General features: G+C 35.6%; 2 protein-coding genes across 2 annotated transcripts; both read right to left on the minus strand.

Moving 5' to 3' along the window:
- Positions 1-1151: 1151 nt before the first annotated feature.
- LOC122304942 (protein FAR1-RELATED SEQUENCE 5-like) lies at positions 1152-4511 on the minus strand. The gene is made up of 5 exons (XM_043117202.1): positions 4479-4511; positions 2503-3546; positions 1785-2376; positions 1286-1598; positions 1152-1194 (listed from the first exon to the last, which is right to left on the minus strand). Exons 1-5 carry the CDS (start codon positions 4509-4511, stop codon positions 1152-1154), a joined length of 2025 nt encoding a protein of 674 aa, XP_042973136.1.
- LOC122305239 (G-type lectin S-receptor-like serine/threonine-protein kinase At5g35370) lies at positions 2404-7883 on the minus strand. The gene is made up of 2 exons (XM_043117611.1): positions 4479-7883; positions 2404-3546 (listed from the first exon to the last, which is right to left on the minus strand). The coding sequence occupies exon 1, from the start codon at positions 7667-7669 to the stop codon at positions 5012-5014; it is 2658 nt and encodes an 885-aa protein (XP_042973545.1). The 5' UTR covers positions 7670-7883; the 3' UTR covers positions 2404-3546; positions 4479-5011.
- Positions 7884-23726: the final 15843 nt, after the last annotated feature.

Raw genomic sequence — 23726 nt, forward strand, 5'->3', positions numbered from 1 at the left:
GTTCGGCTTCTTCTGGTTCATCTTCATGGACTGCAAGAAGAGAAGAAGTTCCATTGGAGAGACCATTTTGCTATTGTGGCATTCAAGCAAAATTACGGATTTCTAGGAAGTCAAACAGTTTTGGTAGAAGATTTTACAACTGTTCAAATTATAAAAATAATGCACAATGTTCGTTTTTTGAATGGATTGATCTTCAAAGTGATCAGAACAACTGCTATAAGATAACATTGGAGTTAGCTGAGCAAAGGAATGAGAGGGTACTTCATCAATGTCTCGGCGTTGAACAATCTAAATTCCAAGTAATGGAGAAGAAGTACAAAAGAATATTGAAAGCGTTTATCTTATCATGGTCATTTTTTATCTTATTTTGTGTTGTAATTTTGATATCTCCAAAAAACTACAATATGTATCTGCCAATGCTACCAAAACTGTGATTTTGGATGTAATGCTTGGATTTATTTTGAATGTAAAGGCTTATACAGCCCTGTTTGACCAGATTGGTATCAAGACTTAGTGTATTTTTTGTGAATCTATGGAGAAGAAACCTGTACTACTTTGCTATGATGCTTAATTTATGTAATGATTTTGTATCCTCAAATCTTGCAATTTGCTTGTCATAGAAACAAATGCTACAACCAGAAATTTTTTTTAGCCGTGACAATTAGTTGAACCTGTGCAAAACCCCTAGCATAATACTTGAATAATAAAATCGGCTATAAAGCACACACGTGTTCCCTCTTTACTAGATCCCAGATTCAAATGTTAGCATAATACTTGAAGAATAAAATCGGTTATAAAGCACACACGTGTTACCTCTTTGCTAAGTCAGTGCTGTAAAATGTTTGCTTGAGATGGCTTTAAAAACCCAATCCAACACGTAAAAAACACAACTACTCGAAAGCTTGCACATAAACAAAAACAAATAGATATTTGACTCGTCCCATTAACAAGGTTACATGAACTAATAACAATCAAATACTTTATAAAGCTAAAGTCACAAAATCCTTAACATTGCAACCAAGTCCGGAAGTCTCCAAAATTTAACAATAAAACCATTGGCAGTACACATTAGAACTCAGCAATAAAGAAATTCTCCACAAACTCAAGACTTTGGTAGTTCTACTCGCAGACTTCCATATAAAAACTTGCAATTACATTGGTTGTGACAGGTTGACAGATGTTGGCCGAACATCCCTACATAAAACACAACAAAACACAAATTTGTCTTACTTCTTCAATTAAATACCAATGAACCGAAGCCACAAATAATTCAAAATCTACATACCTTACTGAAGGGCAATTGTTCTTAGCATGTCCTTCAGCCTTGCAAATGCTACAGCGTCTTTTCTTTGTTGTTTGCGTTTCTTTTGGATTCTTGGATCTCAAAGACTTTGGTCGACCTTTTGTTGGCACCCGTGGAGGGTCCTGAACCGTTTGTGAAAAGTTTGATACAACTTGACTTGTTAATACTTGATCAATACTGCAAGTCTCTCCTCTATTTGTATAATGTGTTCCCTCAGTATCTACGTGATCTTCCATTGCAAGTAATTCTTTATGAATCTTCTCTAATGCACGGGTGAGGAAACTGTGTTTTTCTTCTGATTGCGACCCAAGTTCAACAATGTCATAAAGTTGTATCATGGACTTGCTTTTCCTCATCGTAGGATCATCTAATCCTAGCTGAAGGAGCCCTATAGGACTTGGTATGTCAGGGACTGGCCGACTCTTAGCATTAGTAGTCCATCTTTCCAATACATAATGCTATGGCAATCTATCTAACTTACCTTTCTTGCCAAAAACACACAAGATATGCTTGCAGAGAATCCCCATAAACTCCCACTTATGGCATGTACATGTGGCAACACCTTCACCACTCTCCAACGTGACATGGTAAACAGGTGTTTCTTTACCATAGGGTGTCACCCCATAAGTCTTACTTTCACTCTCTGTGGACAATTTTCTTGATATGTACCGTAGACTATCAAACAACTCATCTTGGAAGATCATAAAAGACTTTCTTGTATAAATTAGTGCTGCCTCCTCTTCAATTTTAAGAGGTGTCTTCAATATCGCACGAGTAGACTTCGTCCGCACATCTTTCTCTTTCTCTTTAAAATAACGTGCATCTATAGCCACCTCATACTGATGAACAAAGTCACTGACCATAGTACTGGATCGAACATAGTCTTTGAAAAATTTGTTCATACTTTCACTCCGTTGAGTTATTGACATCCCGGCACAGAATGTTGAATGCAAGTAAGCCGGAACCCACTTTTCTCGTCGAATGTAAAGATTTTGCAGCCAATTATTTTCTCTTAAATCATACTTCATCAATATCGATGCCCATTCCTCTTCGAACTCAGCAATTGTAATAGTCTCATGGATGCAATGACGAAATCGAGATTAAAAGTCAGGAAACTTATTATATACATGGGCCAAGTGTTCAGGAAACTTTTGAAGAATGTGCCACAAGCACAACCTATGAGTTGTATTCGGTAGTACCTCTGCAATAGCTTTCGCCATCGCCTTATCATCATCGGTAATTATCGTTGAAGGGGCACGCCCAAGCATTGTCTCTTGCCAGGTTCTCAATAACCATGTATATGACTCCGCTGTCTCATTAACTAACAAAGCACAACCAAACATGATTGTCTGATGATGATGTTTGACTCCTGAAAACGGCACAAATGGTATTTTATAAATGTTGGTCAGGTATGTGACATCAAATGTGACAACGTCTCCAAAATACTGGTATGCCGATCTTGATCTAGCATCAGCCCAAAAGCAACTTCCCATACACCCATTTTTATCAACTTGCATGGAATACACAAATCCAGGTTCTTTAAATTGGCGATCACGAAAGTAGGAATATAGTCGTTGTGCATCACCCTCTTCAAAAACTTTTCTCCTTTTGGTGCCCAAGAAATTTTCTACATCCTTGCCAATACAGCCAACATTGAAGTCACCACCTGATTCTTTACTCAACACCGACATAATCTTCCTTGTCGGTACCCCGGACTCATTCAAAGTCATTATAAGTTTTGTTTGGACTTTAGTAACTCCCCTATGTCCACGTAGGAAACTAGTACTTCTTGGTGTGAGTAAAATATGGTTATGTCCAACCACAAACTTGTTGACTATCCAGTGTTCACCATCTTTTTTTATACCCATCAAAGCTTTACATCCAATCTTTTTCTCGTCAGGTTCAGGCATTATTCGTTCTTTTTCTTTCCGATTTATCCGCCGAAATCCTTCCCTTGTACATACATAGTCTACTGCAAGTAGTTTCTTATCATCTTTCGACAATTGAGTATGATTCGTCCGAATAGCAAATCCTTTACGCCTTGCATATGCTTTATAATATGCTTGGGCGTCTTCCACATCGTCAAATAACATACCGACATATGGCTCCAAAGGACAACTACTCGAAGAGGGCATCACATTCACCCCATCTTCGACATTGACCCCATCTTCAACATTCACATCACATTGAATGTCTACACTTTCAGCCTCAAGTTCATCACTATCAAGATTATAAAGTGGTTCCTTCAATACAAAACCACACAATCAATTAGATTGAAATCGTTTATACACCTAAGTATAAAAAAAAAACATTAGCTTAAATAATATATATCACAATAATTCAGAGCATTCACAATGTCCAAGTTTTTAATGATATGAGTTTTTCAAGAATAATGGGGATGCATTCTCTCGGTGTAACTAACTTCACTGCTAAAACAGTAAATTTTTTTAAGTGGCGCAGCCAAAACTCAGTTACCTCCTGATTTCCATTTTATTGATAGTATATTTGCATTTCCTTATTTATTTAGTAATGCTAAAACAGTAGCATTACTCTTCTTATAATTTCATATTTAAACATGATTTTCTATATTGTTTCTTTCCAACAATCATAATTTTTAATCCTCTTCTTTTTGTAATGCCATATTCTAAAAAAAAACATCTCTTCTTCCTTTTCTTTTTTTGGAAATCATTTCTTGGCAGTAGTTAGGGTTTTCAAAATGAATATTTCTAATTATTGGTCATAATTTATATCGGTTAACTTTGAATTACTAATCATTTTGTAAAATAAATTGAGATGAATACTCTCTTGTTGGCTAATTCTTGAGCCTTCCCTATAAGCAAACCAGAAAGTAAACATGTTTGATGAAAAATGATGTTTACAATCATAATATATTTTACAAAAGTCCTACGTAAAACAAAAACCCTTTGGCCATCTCTTTCAGTCATTTTGTCAAACACCTTTGGCCACTGCAAACCCTCAACAACAAATCAGTAACCCACAAATGCTTTGTTTCTTCCAAGCGCAAACCAGAAATTTAATACATCACATAAAATTACATTTCATAAAAATAAAGTTGAAAGCAATGCAGATTTTATTGTTTAAACTGCTACCGGTACTAAACTCTGCCTAAAAAAAAAATTGCAGTGAACAACTGTGGATTGGGATAGAGAAACACCTCAGAAACACCAAGCCCGCTAGAGTCAGCCATGAACGGATTGGTCCGGATTTGTGGTGGGCAACAAACCAGTCGAAGATGAGAACGGCGCTTGCTTGGGCGACTCACACGTCGGGTAAAGTCCTTTGGCCAGAATTCGGCCTGGACCAAATCGGCCAAGGCGGACGACGGGAGGACGACGGACGGATTCTCGACGGATGTGTGGTGGTGAACTGGTGGTGGAGATCGTTCGGGATTGGCTAAGGGTCGAAGTCGTCTGAAGAAGCACGGGTTCGAATAGAGGAGTTCAATTTGCCGTTAGTTATTATCCCGTGTGCATGAGTGTAGCGTGAGTTTAGTGTGCTAGCTGAGGTTGCAGCTGCTGAGTGGAGGTCTATTATTCTTTAAAAATCCGTTCGACCGCTTAGGAACTGTTTTGCTTATCATCTGTCGATCATTCTGTGACACCCTGGGACTGGGAGATGATAAAAGGATGATGGCTACAAAGACTGAAAATATTTTTTTAAGGATAGAGCGAAGCTGCTTGGAGCACTCTACCTAGGACCTGAAATCTGGTCTGAAGAGATGTAAGACAACGAGTTGTACGAGCCGCTGGTATTAGAAGTAGGATTTATAAGCCCAAATTCATTCTGATTCTGCTCGCTCGACCCTTCCAATCTTGATATCTCAGTGAATCTCCGGCCATAGAACCGCAAGAAGTTCAGCGACTCGACCCTTGGCTCAACTAAAGGTGATCCACCTTCCAACATTGAAACAACGTTAGACATGGCCGGTCTCCGTGCTGGCTCCTCATGCAGACAACACAGGGCAATCCGAACCAGCTTCTCAACCTCTTCGCTTGTCACTCTTCCCTCCAACCTCTGGTCTGCGAGCTCTGCATACCTTCTCTTCTCATGCATTTCCAGAGCAAGTAGAGGGAAATATATTGGTCTGGATCCCGACCCAGATGAGGACGAGGATAGGCCATTTCCTCCACTGCTGCTATTCTCTCTGCTATGGCTCAAAGTTTGGAAAGAGCTATTCTTTCTTCCCCTCACAATCTCTAGCAATACCATTCCATAACTGTAAACGTCACTCTTGTCGGAAATGGGGGAGTTCGTTAGCCACTCGGGTGCAAGATAACCTCGTGTTCCTCTCATGGTCGTGAATAGACCGGATTGTTCAGGATTGAGCAGCTTAGAAAGCCCAAAATCTGAGATTTTCACGTGTAAATTATCGTGCAGGAGAATGTTCTCTGGCTTGACATCACAATGGATGATCCTGTTCTCACATCCGCTATGCAAGTAAGCAAGCCCTCGTGCTGTTCCAAGTGCTATTTCCACCCTCTCTTGCCATTCTAGAACAGGACCATTACCGAAGAGTGGACGGTCCAAGGAACCTCTGTTCATGTACTCCAGGACAAGAAACCGCTGCCTCCCATGTACACAATAGCCTTTCAATCTAACCAGATTGACATGGTGGATGTTCCCAATTATTGCAATCTCAGTACAGAATTCCTTTTTCCCTTGGACACCCAGATTGGTAATCTTCTTCACCGCCACAACGCTTTTGTCTGAAAGGGTACCTTTGTATACAGCACCAAAGCCACCACTGCCAATCTGGGTTTTGAAGTTCTCAGTAGCATCTGCGAGCTCTTCATAATTAAACCTTCTAGGCAAGCCCGGAATATCGATCATCCCTAGCTCTGTAGACGATGACGAATTACACCGGCCGGATTCTGCAATAGTTTTGGTTTTGTAAAGCCTATTTTTGCTCAACCAGAGGATTGCGACAGTTACAATGGTGATTAACAAGAAGAATCCGGACGGAGGTAGCAGTACCAAAGCTGCTATGGGGAAGTTATGTTTCTGGTTGTTGTTATTGTTCCCAATTGGGTTTTCAGGAGAAGAGTGTACCAAAACTTTAATATAGCCCCGGTTATCATTCTCAGGCCTTGGGTTCAAAATGATAGATCCTAAATGCTTTTCAAGAAGATAACATGATTCAGAAGCATTTTCATGGAAAAGAGCGAGACAAGAACAGTTTTGAGAGCATAGATCTTGGCAAACCGACAGATTCACCCTCTGTTCCATAGGGCCATTGAAATCATTAGCAAAGTAGTCCATACCGTAGGCCAGTTGAAGATACGAAACTGAGGAGTTGAATTGACTGCCATTTCTGCTTGCATCATCCTTACAATCTGAAGGCAGAGAAAGAGAAGTATCGGTTGGAATGCATTCACCATTTGCTTGCAAACGGAATTCCGGCGGACAAGAGCAAGTTCCATTCAGAGGCTTTCTCGTGCACAATCCAATTTTCCCGCAAAAGAAAGGAATATGGCAATCATCGACAGGACCGTATAATTCTGTCACCCAATCGTGGCCGATGAAGCTGCTGATGACAAATCTGCCTTCAGATGCCAACTTTCCAATCCTGAAACCCGATGGACCGCTCAAAGGTACCTGAATCACAGCCGTGGATCCATCACTTTCTAACAAATACAGACCGGTACCATTTATAGTCAGGAACGAAACCTCCCCGTAAGAGTTCTTGAAAGCCTTTCCGTGCATCGAAAGCTTGAAATAAGTCATCTTTTTCCATTGCAGCAACAAATCCCGGTCGGTCACCAGAAGCCGATAATCACCCACCGATTGGTTCTGCCCGGAAAGAGAGCTTTCCAAAGATTTTCCAACACGCAGGCGCTGTCCGACGACAATACTGTCCGTCGGATTCTCGAAACTCTCCCATAGCGTAATATTTCGCGTATCAACCAGTAAGAGGTTCCCCGTTTCCAAAAGTTGCATAGCAGCAATCTCAGAATTCAAAGGCGGGGTCGACCATAGTAGTTTACCAGCCTGGTCTGCCACTCTGAGACCGTCGACAGACAGAGACAACTTGTCGGAGTCCGACATGAACGCGTTGCGGTTGGCGGACCAGACGATGGCATCGGAGGCGACGTGGGTGATGGAGAAATAATACCGCGACGGTGAGGTCTGTGCTTTGGTACCGGAAATAGAGGCTTTGAAAGTGCCATTCGCAGAGACCAAGAAAGTGCCAGACCGGTTGATGAAGAGGAAGTAGGAGGCGATGAAGGGGGGACGGATTGAGTGGGTGGAGGGGGAACCTGAGAAAACAAAAAAGGGGAAGAGAGCGCCGGAAAAAATAAAGATCAAGACGACCGCCGAGGACAATGAGAGCAACGAGAAGCCCATCCAGAGAAAAGATGGTGTAGGGGATATTGATGAGGCAGGGTATTAGCTCCAATAAGATCGAAGATGATGAAAATGGATATAAAGAAAATCGAAGGAAACAATTTGGGTGTTGTCTGCAGAACACATAAAGGAGAAGGAAAAAGTCTCTCCCAGCCGACTGACGAAAAGATAGTCAAATGAGTATCCTTTTTTTGAAGTCTTTACAGTTCAAGGAGAGATTAGACAGTTTTATGTCATTTCGACCTCTTTCCAATTTAAGGAGGGTCAGAGTTTATCTTGCCTACCATTAAAATTGACTAACGTTACCGATAGTTATTTATATATATATTTTTATATATTTTATTAATATAATTAATTCTATTAATTTTTTTCTTACACACAACCAATCAAGATTATATAAAAAAATATAAAAATAATAGCATATTAAAATTTTTCTGTATATATTTATTAAAAGAATAAAAGGCAAGTCTAAGACCTCTTTTATTAAAATTTATTTTTGCAGAGTTGAAATAAAAATTTAAAATTAAGTATAATATATTAAATATTATTTTGTAATATTAATTTTATTTAAAAATTTAAAAATTTTAAATTATTTATTTTAATTTTATATAAAATTAAAACAATTTTAATGATTACATGCACGAGGATAAGTCTTATTACGAAAATAAACGGGTCTAAATATACTCACAAAAACTTCTCGTTTCTATATCACTTTTATTAAAATAAAATAAAATGAAAATTAGAAAAAGTCATGTGAATAAATAAATTTTTTATGAGTAAATTTAGTATTATAAAAAATAAATCAATAAAATTCAAATTTTAATAGAAAATTCAATTTTTTTTTTCTAGTAATTCTAGACATAATCATGAAGTGTAGCACATTTCTTGTAAAAAAAAGTAGAGTTTACTTCTAAAGAATTAATTTTTTTATGAGAGTATCTGTTGCCCAGATGACTAACACAAGAGGGGGGTAAATTGAGTTATATTAAAAAAATAACAATTATAAATCAAATATACAATATAAAATATAAACAAAATACGAAATAGTAATAAATATAAAGAGTAAGGGTAAGAAAGAAGCAAATTCAGTATGTTAACGAGGTTCAGCCCCACTGCCTACGTCCTCGCCTCAAGCTACCCCTTGAGAATTTCCAAATTCACTATTCAACCTCCTTCAAGTGGAGATAAAAACCTATTATACCTTTGAACAGCACCGCTACAAAGGATCCGTGTAGAACGCCCTCTATACTTCCAATCACCTTACACGTGGTGATTTAACTATTCACTGTGTAGAACACTTTCTACATGCACAAGGATTATACACACCCTTTTACTGATACAAGAGCTGATAGTGGGTAGGTTATCAGAAAACACTCCTCAATGAGTGGAATAAGAACAATATAGCGCAAACTATATCTTTCAAAATGAATAAGAATTAAGGCTCAATGCTTAGAGAAGAGAGAATAAAAGTTTTGAATGAATGTTGTATGCTCTTGGTGTTGTAAATGTGAAGCTCTCAAATATTTCATATTCAAATTTAAAAAGATTCACATGTCAAAGGCAACATCATTCACTTTTTCAAAAAATTCAAATAAAAAGTTCTTCTTTTTCAATTGTCAAATACAACATCATTTATTTTTCAAAAATTTCAAACCTAATCTTTTACTTTTGGCATATGACAAAAGGAGCACACGTTACTTTTTAAAAATTTCAAACAAAAACATCTACCTTTTGCATAAATCAAAAAAAAGTATCAATCACTTTTGAAAATATTCAAATAAAACATGCACATGTGAAGGATGACAATCAATCATCTTTAATATTTTCAAAGTTTAAATCTTTAATCAAGGCAGGCACACGTAAAAGATGACAATCAATTATCTTTCAAAATTTTCAAAATATTCATACACATGTGGAAAATATATTTTAATACTTTATGATAAAATATTAATTTTGAATCTTAATCCTAATTTTGAATTTTTAAGAGATTTACAATATTACTCTATGACTTTAATGTGAACTTATTCCTTTCTTGCTCATACTTGTTTCCTTGATGTGCTTGACTCCATTATATAAACAACTTGAGTTTGAAACTTATTTATTCTTTGAATTCATTTGTTATCATCAAAATCTATGTATAAATATATAATTACACAAAACTTGAAACCTTGGATTTAACAGTATCATATTTATTTATTTTTTATAAAATAATACATAATATTTTTTTATAATAAAGAATACATAGTATTTACTTTATGACTATCAAAATTTTTTTCCCAACAATTATCCCTTTTAATTTTTTTTATTCATTCTAAACTAATTAAATTATTCTACTCATCATCTATACATCATACATTTGGTAAGAGAAAAAAATAGAAAAACTAACAAATTATTTATGATGTGTGATGTGAGAATAATGAGTAAAATTTTTCTCAAATATATATATAGAGAATCCTGTTAACTGAAATTATTACGTTATGAGTAGTATTATTTGAAAGTTTTTATACCACATACCATCTACGTAAGATGATTTGATTTAGAAGAAATTTATTTTTTTAAATTAAATTATAGTAAGTATCTTTCAAATATAATTATTCTTAAGTTACAAGCTAAAATTTTGATTACAAAGTTTAAAACTGTATAATTTATCTTTCAAATAAGTAAACGTCTATCAAGAAGATTTAGAAGAAAAAGAACCTTAGAATCTAAGCAAATTAAGTATCACTTTTAATTTTGACCTAGACAAAATTAGTCTTCTCTCGTTTTTCTCTCTGAGAGCTCGAGGTGAAGTTCAAAGGTAGGCTGGTGGTTTTGACTGGGCTGCTGGTTAAGTGAGAGTAGCATGGAGGGTATTCAAGAGCGATGGAGTAAGCTGAGATTGTCAGAGAGTAAGGCCAGTGTGCTGAATTTGGACGAGGAAGGGGTGACTGTGACAAAGGAGAAGGGTGATAGAAGCCTGGTGGGAAGGTGTTCTTAGATTGTATGGTGAGCAAGGAAGTGATGGCTTCAACAAGAGCCAACGTGTGGTGGATAAGTAAGAGGGCTGATTTCCATGAGTGTGGATCTAACACTTTTATAGTGACGTTTGCTACAATTGTTGATAAGCTTAAAGTGTTATCTGGGAAACCATGGCTCTTTGATAATAACTTATTTGCTCTAAAGCTATTTGATGGCTTTAATCAACCAAGTACGATCAAGTTTGATAGTGAAGAGTTCTGGGTGCAGTTACATAATTTGCCATTTGCATACATGGACCGAGTGCATGGGGAGAAGATTGGGAAGACGCTTGGGAGAGTCATAGAGGTGAATCTTCCGGATGACAACATTGGCTGGGGAGAATTTTTGAGAATCAAGGTTGAACTGAAACTTTATCAAGTGCTGGATAGAGGAAGAATGATTAGTATCCATGTTGATAATGTGTGGATTCCCATTAAGTATGAAAAACTGCCAAAAGGTTGTTTTATGTGCGGGTTCCTTGTCCATACAGATAATGGTTGCATGGCAAAAAGTGAGTCTTCGACTCAGCATGTTGGGAAGATACAACAGTTTGGGCCGTGGCTTCGTGCAGCACCTCATCATGTCAAAAAGAGCTCGTTTAACGTGAAGTACAGTAGAGGTGATGGTGAGAGGTGGAAGAAGGGTCCGATGGAAGGTGGGGAATCAAAGCCAGGCTCGGGAAACCAGTTTGGCGAAAAACCAGGATCTGACGTGAGTTCAAATTTAAATTTAGATAACGATGACAGTGTTGAGTTTGTTGCATGTTCTAATCCGAAAGAATTTGATCCGATGGCAGTTTCAAAGGATAAGGGGCTGGCTTTTGAAGGGAATAAAGTGGTTGATGATAAGGGCAGTGATCAAGAGATAGCTAATGAGGAGAGATCTTCGTGCAGGGGCAAACAGAATGTTCCTTTGCGGGATAAGGAAATCAACAAGGAAGTAGAGTTAGGCCTGTGCTTGGATTTGGATCCGGGCCTGTCTTTGGGGTTGGGCTCTGACCAATTTGTTGTGGCTCAAACAGTAAGTGTGGCAGCGAGGGAAATAATAATAAGTTGAAGTTGGCAAAAGGAAAAAGCCAAACTGAAGCTGTTATTGGGATTAACTTACCTGAAACTGGCCTAAGGCCTTAGAGGACTAGAAGGGGGTGGAAAAAACGTGCTAGGGAAAAAGGCACTGGTACCATTAGCAGGATCCAAAATATATCAAGGAAGAGGGAAATAGTGGATGAAGAGGATGTTGGTGATGGGGAGGTATAGAGCAAAAGATTAAAAACAGATGGGGAAGGGGTTTTGTGCAGTACAAAATCTAACTTGGCGGTGGCTGCGGAGCAGCGCCGCCAAGAGCAATGAAAACCTTAAGTTGGAACTGTCGGAGGCTTGGTAACCCTTGTACAATTCATGACCTTCACTGCCTAGTGAAGGAGAAGAGACCAGACTTGGTTTTTTTTATGGAAACCAAGATAGTTTCACAAAGATGGGAATTCCTCAAGAGGAAGCTGAGGTTTGAGGGGTGTTTTGCTGTCAATCCTATTGGCAGAAGTGGAGGTTTGGTGTTACTATAGAGGCTGGAAACAGGGGTGACAATCCAATCCTATTCTAGATTTCATATTAATGCTATGATTAAAGCTGGCCATGAGGATATTGAATGGCAGTTTACTAGTTTTTATGGACATCCCGAAGCTAGTAAGAGGCAAGGTTCATGGGATTTATTGGTGTCTCTGAAACATGCAAATCACATACCTTGGTTCACTTGTGGAGATTTCAATGAAATTCTAGAAAGAGATGAAAAAAGAAGAGGGAATGAGAGAAGTGAAACTGAGATGAACAAATTCAGGCAAGCCATAGAGATGGGGGAGCTGTTTGATGTGGGATGGTCTGGCTCAAAGTTTACTTGGTATAACAAACATAGAGATGCAACTTTTACAGTCGAGAGACTAGATAGAGGGTTAGCAAACAAAGGATGGCTTGACTGTTTTAAAACACTAAAGGTTGAAAATTTGGTTGCCAGAAGCTCGGATCATAGACCACTATGTTTCTCATATGGTCAGCAGTCTCCATTCTTTAGAGGGGGCCACCAATTATTCAAATATGAAGTGGCTTGGGGTAAAGATGAAGGTTGCAGAAAGATTATTAGGGAGGTTTGGTTGCATGAGAGCCCTAATGATGACTCAATCAGAAATGTTCAACACAACCTCAAGATGAGTAGAGTGTCTCTATCAAAATGGAGAAGATCTTCTAGTTCAGATTTCGATAAGGAAATAAAAGAGAAGTCAGCAATCCTTCAATAGTTGCAAAATGCAGAAAACCAGCATAATGAAGTAGAGATTGTGAAACTTCAGAAGGAATTGGGGGTTTTACTACAAAATGAAGATCTTAAATGGAGGCAAAGGGCAAAAAAGCATTGGTATCAAGAGGGGGATAGAAATACAAGATTTTTTCATGCATGTGTTATGCAAAGGAGGAAACAGAACTTCATTAAACAAATCAGAGATTCTGAGGGTATTTTAAGAAGTGATGAGGCTAAAATTGCTCATGCTTTTAAAGAACATTTTCAGAATATCTATTCATCCTCAAACCTAAGGGAAGTAGACATTGAGGCTTGTCTTCAATGCATAAGCAGCAGAGTGTCAATGGAGATGAATGCAGATCTTGTGGCTCCTTTCCAGTAAGAGGAGGTTTCTTGTGCCCTGTAACAGATGGGACCTTTCAAATCTCCTGGTCCTGATTGATTTGGAGCAGACTTTTATCAACACCATTGGGATGATGTGGGTCCTAAAGTGAGTAAGGCTGTGCTAAAGGTGCTGGGGGAGGTATGCCAAGTGACTTGAACAAGAAAAACGTTTTTTTAACTCCAAAAGTAGATACTCCTCTTTCTGTTAATGATTTCAGACCTATTTCTTTATGTAATGTTCTGTACAAACTTATAGCAAAAGTCTTAGTGAATAGACTTTAGCATGTTTTACCTCACATAATTTCTAGTCTTCAAAGTACTTTTGTACCAGGCAGATCAATTATTGATAATGTGATGGTGACCTATGAGATCCTACATACCATGAAAGGAAGGGAGGGAAGCATGGCACTAAAGCTCGACATGTCTAAAACCTATGATAGAATGAGTGGTCTTTTTTGAAATCAATCATGGAGAGGCTGGGTTTTTGTGAAAAATGGATCCAGTTGATGTTGGCTTGTGTGGAATCAATCTCTTATTCTATTGTTATTAATGGAAAGGTGGGAGAGGGGTTCACTCCAACGAGAGGTTTAAGGCAAGGAGACCCCTTGTCTCCTTACCTTTTTATTCTATGTGCAGAAGGACTTAGTTTTATGCTGAGTCAAGCTGAAATCAATGGAAGAATTAAAGGGGTAGCTGCTGCAAGAGGAAGGACTCGAAATTAATCATCTTCTCTTTGCAGATGATTGTATGATTTTCAATAAAGCAAGTAGAGAGGAGTGGCTGGCTATTCATGATATACTGAAGCTGTATGAGGTCTCCTCATGCCAGATGTTAAACAGGCAGAAGACAGCTTTGCTCTTCAGTTCTAATACAAGAGAATCAGTTAAGAGGGAAATTTTGCAAGAAGCTAGTGATGATTCCTTGGGTTTATGGTAAATACCTGGGTCTCCCTACTATGATTAGTAGATCCAAGTATGAAACTTTCAAAGCTATTAAAGAAAGGGTGTGGAGGAAGGTCAGCAGCTGGAAAAACTCTTTTTTGTCCAGTGCTGGGAGAGAAGTTCTAATTAAGGCTGTCTTACAGTCTATCCCTACTTATATTATGAATGTGTTCAGATTCCCAAGGAAGCTAAGTAGAGAGCTAAACTCCATGCTTGCAAGATTCTGGTGGAATGGCAATAAAGAGGGCAGAGGCATCCATTGGAGAGGGTGGGGGTTAATGGGTAATAACAAGGAGGAGGGTGGGATGGGTTTTAGAGATATTGATAATTTTAACAAGGCTATGCTTGCCAAGTAAGGGTGGATGCTGCAAACAAGTGTAGATTCATTGGCAGCAAGGATTTTTAAGGAAAAGTACTACAAGAAAAGCCAATTTGTTGAGGCTAAGATTGGCTACAAACCTTCTTATATGTGGAGGAGTTTATTGTCTGTACGAGCCTTGGTCAAAGCAGGTTGTGTGTGGAGAGTGGAAAACGGGAAAAGTATTTCCATTTGGATTGATAGATGGCTTCCCAATGCAGCAGGCTTTATGGTAAGATCCCCTGTCAATCGGTTAGAGGCTGACTCTAAGGCAAGCTCTCTTATTTTTTAGGATATCCATTGCTGGAATGAGGTATTGATTGGGGAAATTTTTAGTAGAAATGAAACTGCTCAAATTTGTAGCATACCATTGAGTTGGTATGGAGAGGAAGATAAAATACTGTGGGGTTACACCAAGGATGGAAGGTTTACTGTGAAAAGTGCATATCACCTGTGTAATGACATGGAAAGAGAGGGGTTTGGTGAGTGCTCAAACATACAAGGTCAGAAAAAAGTTTGGGAAGGAATATGGAGTCTTGTTGTTCCTAACTCTGCTAAACAATTTGTGTGGAAGGCTGTCAACAGCATCTTGCCCACAAAACATAACTCATGTCAGAGGAGAATTCTTGAAGATGCTTCTTGTCCAATCTGTGGTTTAAATGAGGAAACTGTTGGTCATGTATTATGGTTGTGTCTAGCTGCTTCTGATGTGTGGGCAGAAAAGGATAGTGGTCTACAGAAGTGGATCTGTGAAGAGAGGGAATTCTTCAAAAACTGGACTGATATGCTGGACAGGTTGCAGACAAACAAAGTAGAAGAGATTGTTATGATCTTGAGAGGTTTATGGTCCAGAAGGAATAAACTGGTCTTTGAAGGCAATTTTGAGAGTCCAAGCAGAGTGTTCACTAATGCAATATCTAGTCTCAGGTGCTTTCAAGCATCTCAAGCTGATATGAAACAAATTAAGGCTCCTAGCACAATCAGGTGGAAGGATACTAAGTGAAAGCCACCTGATGTGGGAGTTTCTAAACTCAACTTTGATGCGGCTATAGACAAAGTTGGAAACAAAATGGGATTGGGCACAGTAGCAAGAAATCATTTGGGGGAGCTTATGTTTTCCTTCAGTGCTTCTAGGCTGTTTAGTGGCACTTCTGATATGGCTGAAGCTGCTGGTCTTTGGAAGGCTATGGATCTAGCAATAGAGCTGGATATAAGAAAGGTAGTGTATGAAGGGGATGCTGAAAGAATCATTAAAGGGGTGACAGAGGAAAAGGAAGCATTTGCTTGGATGGATCAGATGTTCAAATACATGCGAGGCAGGCTACTAAATCGACTTGACTGGTCAGTGAAGTTCATACATAGAGAAGGCAATAGTATGGCTCATGAACTGGCCAAGAGAGCCTTGAGAATTGAAGGGGAATGGTGCTGGATTGAAGAGGGACCAGCAGAGATTGCTAGTCTTATTATTAGAGAAAGACCTTGTTCTAATTGAGAGATTTGAGATGATTTTGAGTGCTTGTAATCAGGTGCTATTTTGCACATTTTATGATCAATGAATAAAAGGTATTATTCTAATTATTCAAAAAAAAAAAAAGTATCACTTTTTGTTTTAAATATGAATCTCATAACAAAAATCTAAATTTTAAAAAATATATAAATTAGACGTATTTAATGAAATCCCTTAATAATCAAAATGATTAAAATTGCAAGCTATTGCAAGCTATAATAAGTAATGTTATTATTATTTTAATTTTTATTATCTTATAATGTGGTATTAGATAATTAGAAATTATTTATTATATTTTACTTATGAACTTATTAATTAATGCCACATCATGAGATGATGAAAATATAATAAAAAAATAGATGAATAAACTTTTTTCATTTATAATAACCTATGCCACGAAAAGAAGTTAATTTTCAGATGATCCAATAATAATTCTCTAATGGTTGTGTGTGGGTGATATGGAGATGAATTTAAAGGAGATGATATATATATATATATATATATATATATATATATATCTATAAGGAAAAATGCTTGTATGCTCTCTCCCCTTCAACGTGATTATTGGTTACAAAAAAAGTATAAATTTAATTTTTTTTACTTAATAATTAAGAAAATAATTTTAAGTATATTAATATTTTTTTATTTTTTAAATATATTAAAAAATATAAAAAAATTAAAAAAATATATACATAGAATAAAAATGAGCGATACTCGACAGAATAGCACCACTCGTATATAAGTTATGGACACGATGCCCTTGTGGCCACTTATGAAGAAGTGATGCATGCGTCACGTACATCTTATCTATCTGTCAATGGAGACTGATTTATGATTCGGAATCAAAGTTATGGATAATGGAGATATTATATATATTATTATGTATCTATATGGATGGACGTTAATTAAATGGAAGTATCAAGTTCCTACCGTGTACGGCATGTAGGACCCATTGTGCAAATAGGTCGCCGACAATAATACTAGTATATTGTTTGCTCTTTTTCTGATCTTCCTCTAATAATAAATATTTGGGTCAACGTTTACAGTTTTGCAGTTTATCCACGTATATCCTCGTTAGTTTGATCAAATTTATTTTTAAACTTAATTAATATTAACATTTTTTTATATTTATCTATTCTATTTAAATTCAGTCTTCATGTTAAATTAGCTATTCATTTTTAATATAATAATAAAATATTATTAAATTAATATTTTTTAAAAAAATATTTTTATTACATTTTATAATTTTACCAATTTAATATTATTAATAATTATATTATAATTAAATTAATATTAAAAAAATATTTTCAAAGTTTATTTCATCATTTGAAAAGAAAGTGTAGAATATTTTAATATTTTAATTGGTGAAATCCAAGTGTAGAAATGAAAATATAAGAGTGAAAAAGTAATATTTTAATTTTTGGTAAATGAAAATAATCTTCCATATTTAACTAACTACTGTAGCATAAATCTAAATTATTTTATATATGCCCAATCCAATATGGAGTGTTTTTTACATAAATTATGTAAATTTTGACTAATCATCATATTTGGCCAAGTCAATGAGAATGCTTTGTAGCCACACAAACATTATGAATTTGACAACTGTTATCAAATATTTTCAGATATTTCATTCTCAAATATTATTCAACTATAAAATATTTTCAATTTCAAATTTTTAACTTTTTCATCTAATCATTATCTGATTATTATAACTTTCTTAAATTTTTAAATAAAAAAAAAACTAGTTTTCAAATTTCAAAACAAAAATTATATTCAACTAATTTTATAATTTTATAATATTTTTATTCAACTTTTTCTTTCACATTTTTTAAAGGATAATGATATCCTAATACTTCATTTACTACCTAGTTTTTGTTTTTTGTTTTTTGTTATTTGAAGTTGGATTAAAAGTCCCAAAACATAACATTTTTGCATAATCTAAAATAAAAGAAATTCAATCAACCAACGTATTCATGTAACATTATAATCTAATTAAAAATAAATTTAATTTTATAAAAATTTACATTCTTTTTCCTTTTGAGTCGATTTTTATAAAATTGAATTTATTTTTAGTTAAATTACATGATCAGGTTAGTTGATTGAATTTATTTTCTTCTAAATTATGCGAGAATGCTATGTTATGAAGTTTTTAACCCAGATTCAAAGAGCAAAATGAAAAAGAAAATAGATGGGTAGTAAAATAGTAGTAAATAATAAAAATAAAATAAACTTTTTAATTTTTTCAAATTTTAAAATAAAAATAATATCAAAAAATACATTTTAATAATATTTTATGTAACTTTTAACTTTAATTTCATTTTATTTTAACTCATTTCACCTTATCTATAAAAACAAACAAGGCATTTTTTCCTTTTTATCTATAAAAGCTACATGGGTTTACTCTTTTATTTTAGGAGCATTTATCAATTTCTCAAAATAAAAAGGAAAAGCGTTGATTTGTTTGGTCAACATAGTGAACAGGTAAATGTCGCGCGTGGTGGACGGATGGAAGTTGAAGAAGTAGGCCAGTATTTATATCTGTCAATTAACAGGCCTTTGGACCATCTAATAAATTATTAGAACCATATAATTCCTAATAATTTCACATGAGTAGGGTCATATATTTCACCTTTTTGGACTCAAGTGATCATCCCGGCCATTTCCTACGTATGTACATTAGTAACATATTTTCAAGGATCTTATATATATAAACACAAACATATATATTCCAACTAAACACCTGTTTGGGAACTTTCCTTTCCTTTCTTTTCCTGCTGAAAGCTTTCACATTTTGATTTCTTCTGCATCATGTACATCTTGCATATCTTCTTTTGCTGCTTATTTTCTCAAAGCAGATCATCACTCTCTCTCTCTCTCTCTCTCTCTCTCTCTCTCTCTCATTTAGATTCTTGAGTTGTTTGAAATGCCAGAAAATAAGAAGAACGTTCATCTTGTCTGTCATGAATGCAACAGGTCACATGGATTATTATTAATGCATGGTGGTACCGCAACAACCTTTCGTTGACTAAGTTAAAATTTTTGGCACCGAGGAACAGAAGGATGACATTACCCAGCTACGTGAAATGAAGAAATTGAGTAGTATTTGTATATACGTTACTACGTATCTCAAAGTAATTAAGAAGCCAGATAATATTAGTTGTAGTGTATACAAGAATGTATCATTATTCAAAACAATAAATATTCTTTGGATTTTGCTGCATGCATGGCAACAACATAGCCAGCTTTAATCTGCTGCATGGCAATTAAGAACCTGCTCAATTGTCGTGCTGTTTTTTGACAAGTCAATGTTTTCTTTCGTCGGCTTTATCAAAAACAAAAGTGTGAAAGCTTTGGCCTCAACACAGAATTCTTAAAACTTTCCACAACATAAACTCGAAAAGTTGTGTGAACATAAATTATGGGCATGATGGACCAGTGCTGCAAAACGACATGGGTCTTAATTCTAAACAGCCTTCTCATGGCAAAAAATATCAAAAATTAAGATATCGCGCGCATAGACTTTGCATGTTGATAAGAAACGTTCAAAAGGGCATAAATTAGGGAGGGGCCGCGTCCACACTGTCATGAGCGATGACCTTTTGACCGTCGCACGCTTGCTACCCCTCGCCACTTGGGCGACATTCCCTCCTTGCGTCTCTTATCGCCATTGTCACTTGGTCCTGCCCGCCAGTGACATTCGAGCCTGGCTCTTACCTCGTTGCTCCTGTAGGGCTGGGCTTTGACGATCATCCCGATCAAAATAAAATCCAAGTCAAATCTCTAAAATTAAAATTTTTTTTACAAAAATTTCTTTCCAACTTCAAGTAAATATGGCGGATTCTATCTTCGCACCGTTCATATAACAAGACTTTAATCATAAAGAAAATTTAAGATTCCGTTAATTGAATATTAAGAATAAGTTGATGAATAATAATTAATAATTTGTGAATAGTAGTTAACATTACAACAAAAATCATTTTTTGAGATGAAATTGCTTTGGGACAAATTGGAAATCATCCCAAAAGTGAGATTTTGGAACGAAATTTGAATTTCGTTCCAAAATAACGACGGAATGCCAGACCGTTCAAACGCTATTCTTAGGGACAAAATTTTTTGTCCCAAATAAGTTAACTGTTCGACCGTTAATGATTAACCATTCGAACGTTTAATTGTTACCGTTTAAACGTAATATTGGCGCGATAGACAAAATTATTTTGGAGGAAAATTGACAAACCGTTCGAACAGTAAATTATAAACGTTCTAATGATGCATATTCACCGTTCAAACGTTATTTGAAGCGGTCGAACGGTGACCAGGGTTTTAATTTTTTAAGTTTTTTGTCAAATTATATTTAGATTAACTAGTAATTATAAAAAAATTGATTAATTAAATAATATGAATCATCTAAATTAAGAATTAGTTTAGAAAATATAAAACAATACTATTTCATACTTAAATACTGAATTTACAAAACACAAAATGTTGTCCATACAAAAAATAGTAAATAAATAAATAAAATATATCATAAAGTAATTAAGACCCCAAGTCTTTGCACACTTCCTCAACTGCAGCTATACGTTCCTCTATTTGTGTCAGTCGAGTACTGATAGTGACCTGAGTCGCAGACATGGCAGCAAACTCTGTACGAAGCTCAGACACAGCAGAATGGATCTTCATACGCACTGCATCGATCACTGCTGATGTCTGCTCACTGATCGCTGCACACACTATCTCAGCCATCTCCTCACGAGTAACACTGTGGACTGATGCCTCGGCCCGTGTAAATGTCTCAGCAGCTGCAGCTGAGACTCCATGATCTCCCGGTTGTGCATCTCTGTGAGGATCAACTGGTTCTAGAACATGTGCACGAAAACGCAGTCTCAAGTGTCCCGTGCTGCGTGAGAGGGTGGTGCTGTTTATCGGTCCCATCAGCTCCCGTTTACGCTAGGCAACATCTGGCACAACACTAGCACATAGTAGATATTGGGTGATCAAGACTCCGAATGGTAGTATATCCATCGAAATGTACCGAAACTCTGATCGAATCCTATCGAATATATACCCCACCAAGTCGATAGGAATGCCACGAGCGACCCATATCATAAATGTCGTTCGATCAATGCCAACTTCTGTCTTGTGCTACCGAGGGTCAATGTTATTGGCAATTATCAAATTTAATATCTTAAAGAAAGAAGATAAATCTGCCTGTTTGATGCTCTTCGTCCAGTCATACGGTGGAGCATTTGGACCGACAACCAAATCCCTCACCTCGTGATCAGCAAGGGTATCGACCTCATCAGTATAAACTGATGCATCCTCCTTAGTTGTCTCCGCCTCAACTGAAGGATCAGACTCTCTAGGCACCACATTCGGATATGCATCTGGTAGCCTAGGAATACCGAGATGCTCAGCAAGTCCATCCCGTGAAAATACAACGGGTACTTCTCGGACAGTGATCCTGTAGGCCCCAGAATCATCTGTGCTGGCACTGCCGAGTTCTCTATAAAACTCAGCAACAATGTCAATGTAGGAGAATGGCTCCCATGCTTCCTCCCGCTCATCCAAGATAGGTCCCCAACCACGATCACTGAATACTGAGGGCAATGAATGACCCTCCCAGAGAAGATTCTGGAAATCAGAAATCTTCACTGGTCGCTCCAGTGAAACTGTCCTCTCCCGAACTGGACCACTACTACTCTCACCAAGATTGCATCGCTTACGTGCCGGTCTAGAAGTAGACATTATAATCAACCTGAAATTTATAATTACAAATTAGATATATAACATTAACAAGAAAAATACAATAAAGAACTATTTACAGTAGTTTGAAACAAATAGCAATTTAATAATGTTTGATATTATGAACAACATTATTTTTAATAAATATATCTCTCAATATCAATATTAATTAGATAAATATTAATAGAAATATAATATTAAAAAAAGACTGGAAAATATTAGATTTCTAATATTAATGTATTGGAAAATAGGCTGATATGAATATTCGTTTGAACGATTCGTGTAACGGTCGAACAGTAACAGACCGACCGTTCGACCGTTACATTATATCGTTCGACCGTCAATGACTAGCGTTCGAACGCTACTCATAGCGTTCGAACTATATTCGTGTCGATCGGGATTCCAGGCCAAGTCGACTCGGCCATTGAAATCTATGGAATCATTCGATTCCCTGGATTTTACATCAAAATAAATGCAATAAAAACCTAAATAAACGTTCCTAACATGGATTTATGCAAATCTACCGATTATTTTGATGTATAAATCGGTTTATCCTAACCTAAACAATTAATTTATCAAAAACCTAAATCTAAACGGTAAAATGCTTTAAAAATGAAAAATACCTGTAGTTAGAGGTAGAGGCTTTGAGTGGGCACTGTTGACGGCGGCGAAGACGGCGTTCAATGGCGGAGATTGACGGTTTGGAGGCTTAGAATGGAGGAAATGCGTGAAAATGACGTCAGGATGGGCTTATATATGCAGTACTGTTCGAACGGTAAATTAATACCGTTCGAACGTATTAACTAAAAATTAATACCCTTCCCTAATTAATCCAAATTTCATGATAATAAATGTTATTTAAATGCAATATTCGGTATTAATTATATTAAATATAATAATTAATTCAATTATAATATATTTTAACTGTTAAATATATTAAATGCAATATATTTAATGCACTTATATATTATTAAACACTATATATTATATTTATAATTTTTTATATATATAGTATATATTATATTATATTATATTTAATTAAAATATATTATACTATTGAATATTATATAGTATATAGTATAAGTTATGAATTATATAGTATAATTAATATAATATAGACTACTATATACATGAAACTATGTTCATGTATTTATATAACATATATATTATATGTGATATTAACTAATATATATATTTAATAGTATATGTATTACATGACTTATTTAGTATATTTTTCATATTATATTACAGTTATAGGCTAATTAAATGACACTCTCTATTCTAGCACTATAAATGACACTATATATGCTCAATTTTAGCTTTTGTATCATTATAATACACTCTAATTGCTAGTAGTATAGATGACACTATATATAATAGTAGATATCCTATTATTAAATAATATTATAATAATAATATAATATAATAAACATTATATATATATGCATGTGATACATATAACCCTATGCTATGATACTATATATATGTTATATATAATAGGTTAATATATGTACTTGACTATAATAATAGATGTAATATGATATTTTACACTATATATGTTACTAAATTATATAATATATGTTTGATTATATATTATATAGTTATATTACTATATCTCTAAACTATAGTATATTTACAAGTTATTATATTTAAAGGTATAGTGCAAAAAAAAAAAAATACAATAACCGTTCAAACGTATAAGAAAACATTCGAACGTCAATTTTCACGTTCGAACGTTTAATTAGCTAGGGAAATTTTTTCCGCTAATTTATTTGACGTTCTAACGTTCATTAAATAACCGTTCGAACGTCAATGTTCTACATTTATACGACAGAACCTCAC

Source organism: Carya illinoinensis, chromosome 3 (genome assembly GCF_018687715.1).
Source record: "Carya illinoinensis cultivar Pawnee chromosome 3, C.illinoinensisPawnee_v1, whole genome shotgun sequence".
NCBI classification, from domain to species: domain Eukaryota; kingdom Viridiplantae; phylum Streptophyta; class Magnoliopsida; order Fagales; family Juglandaceae; genus Carya; species Carya illinoinensis.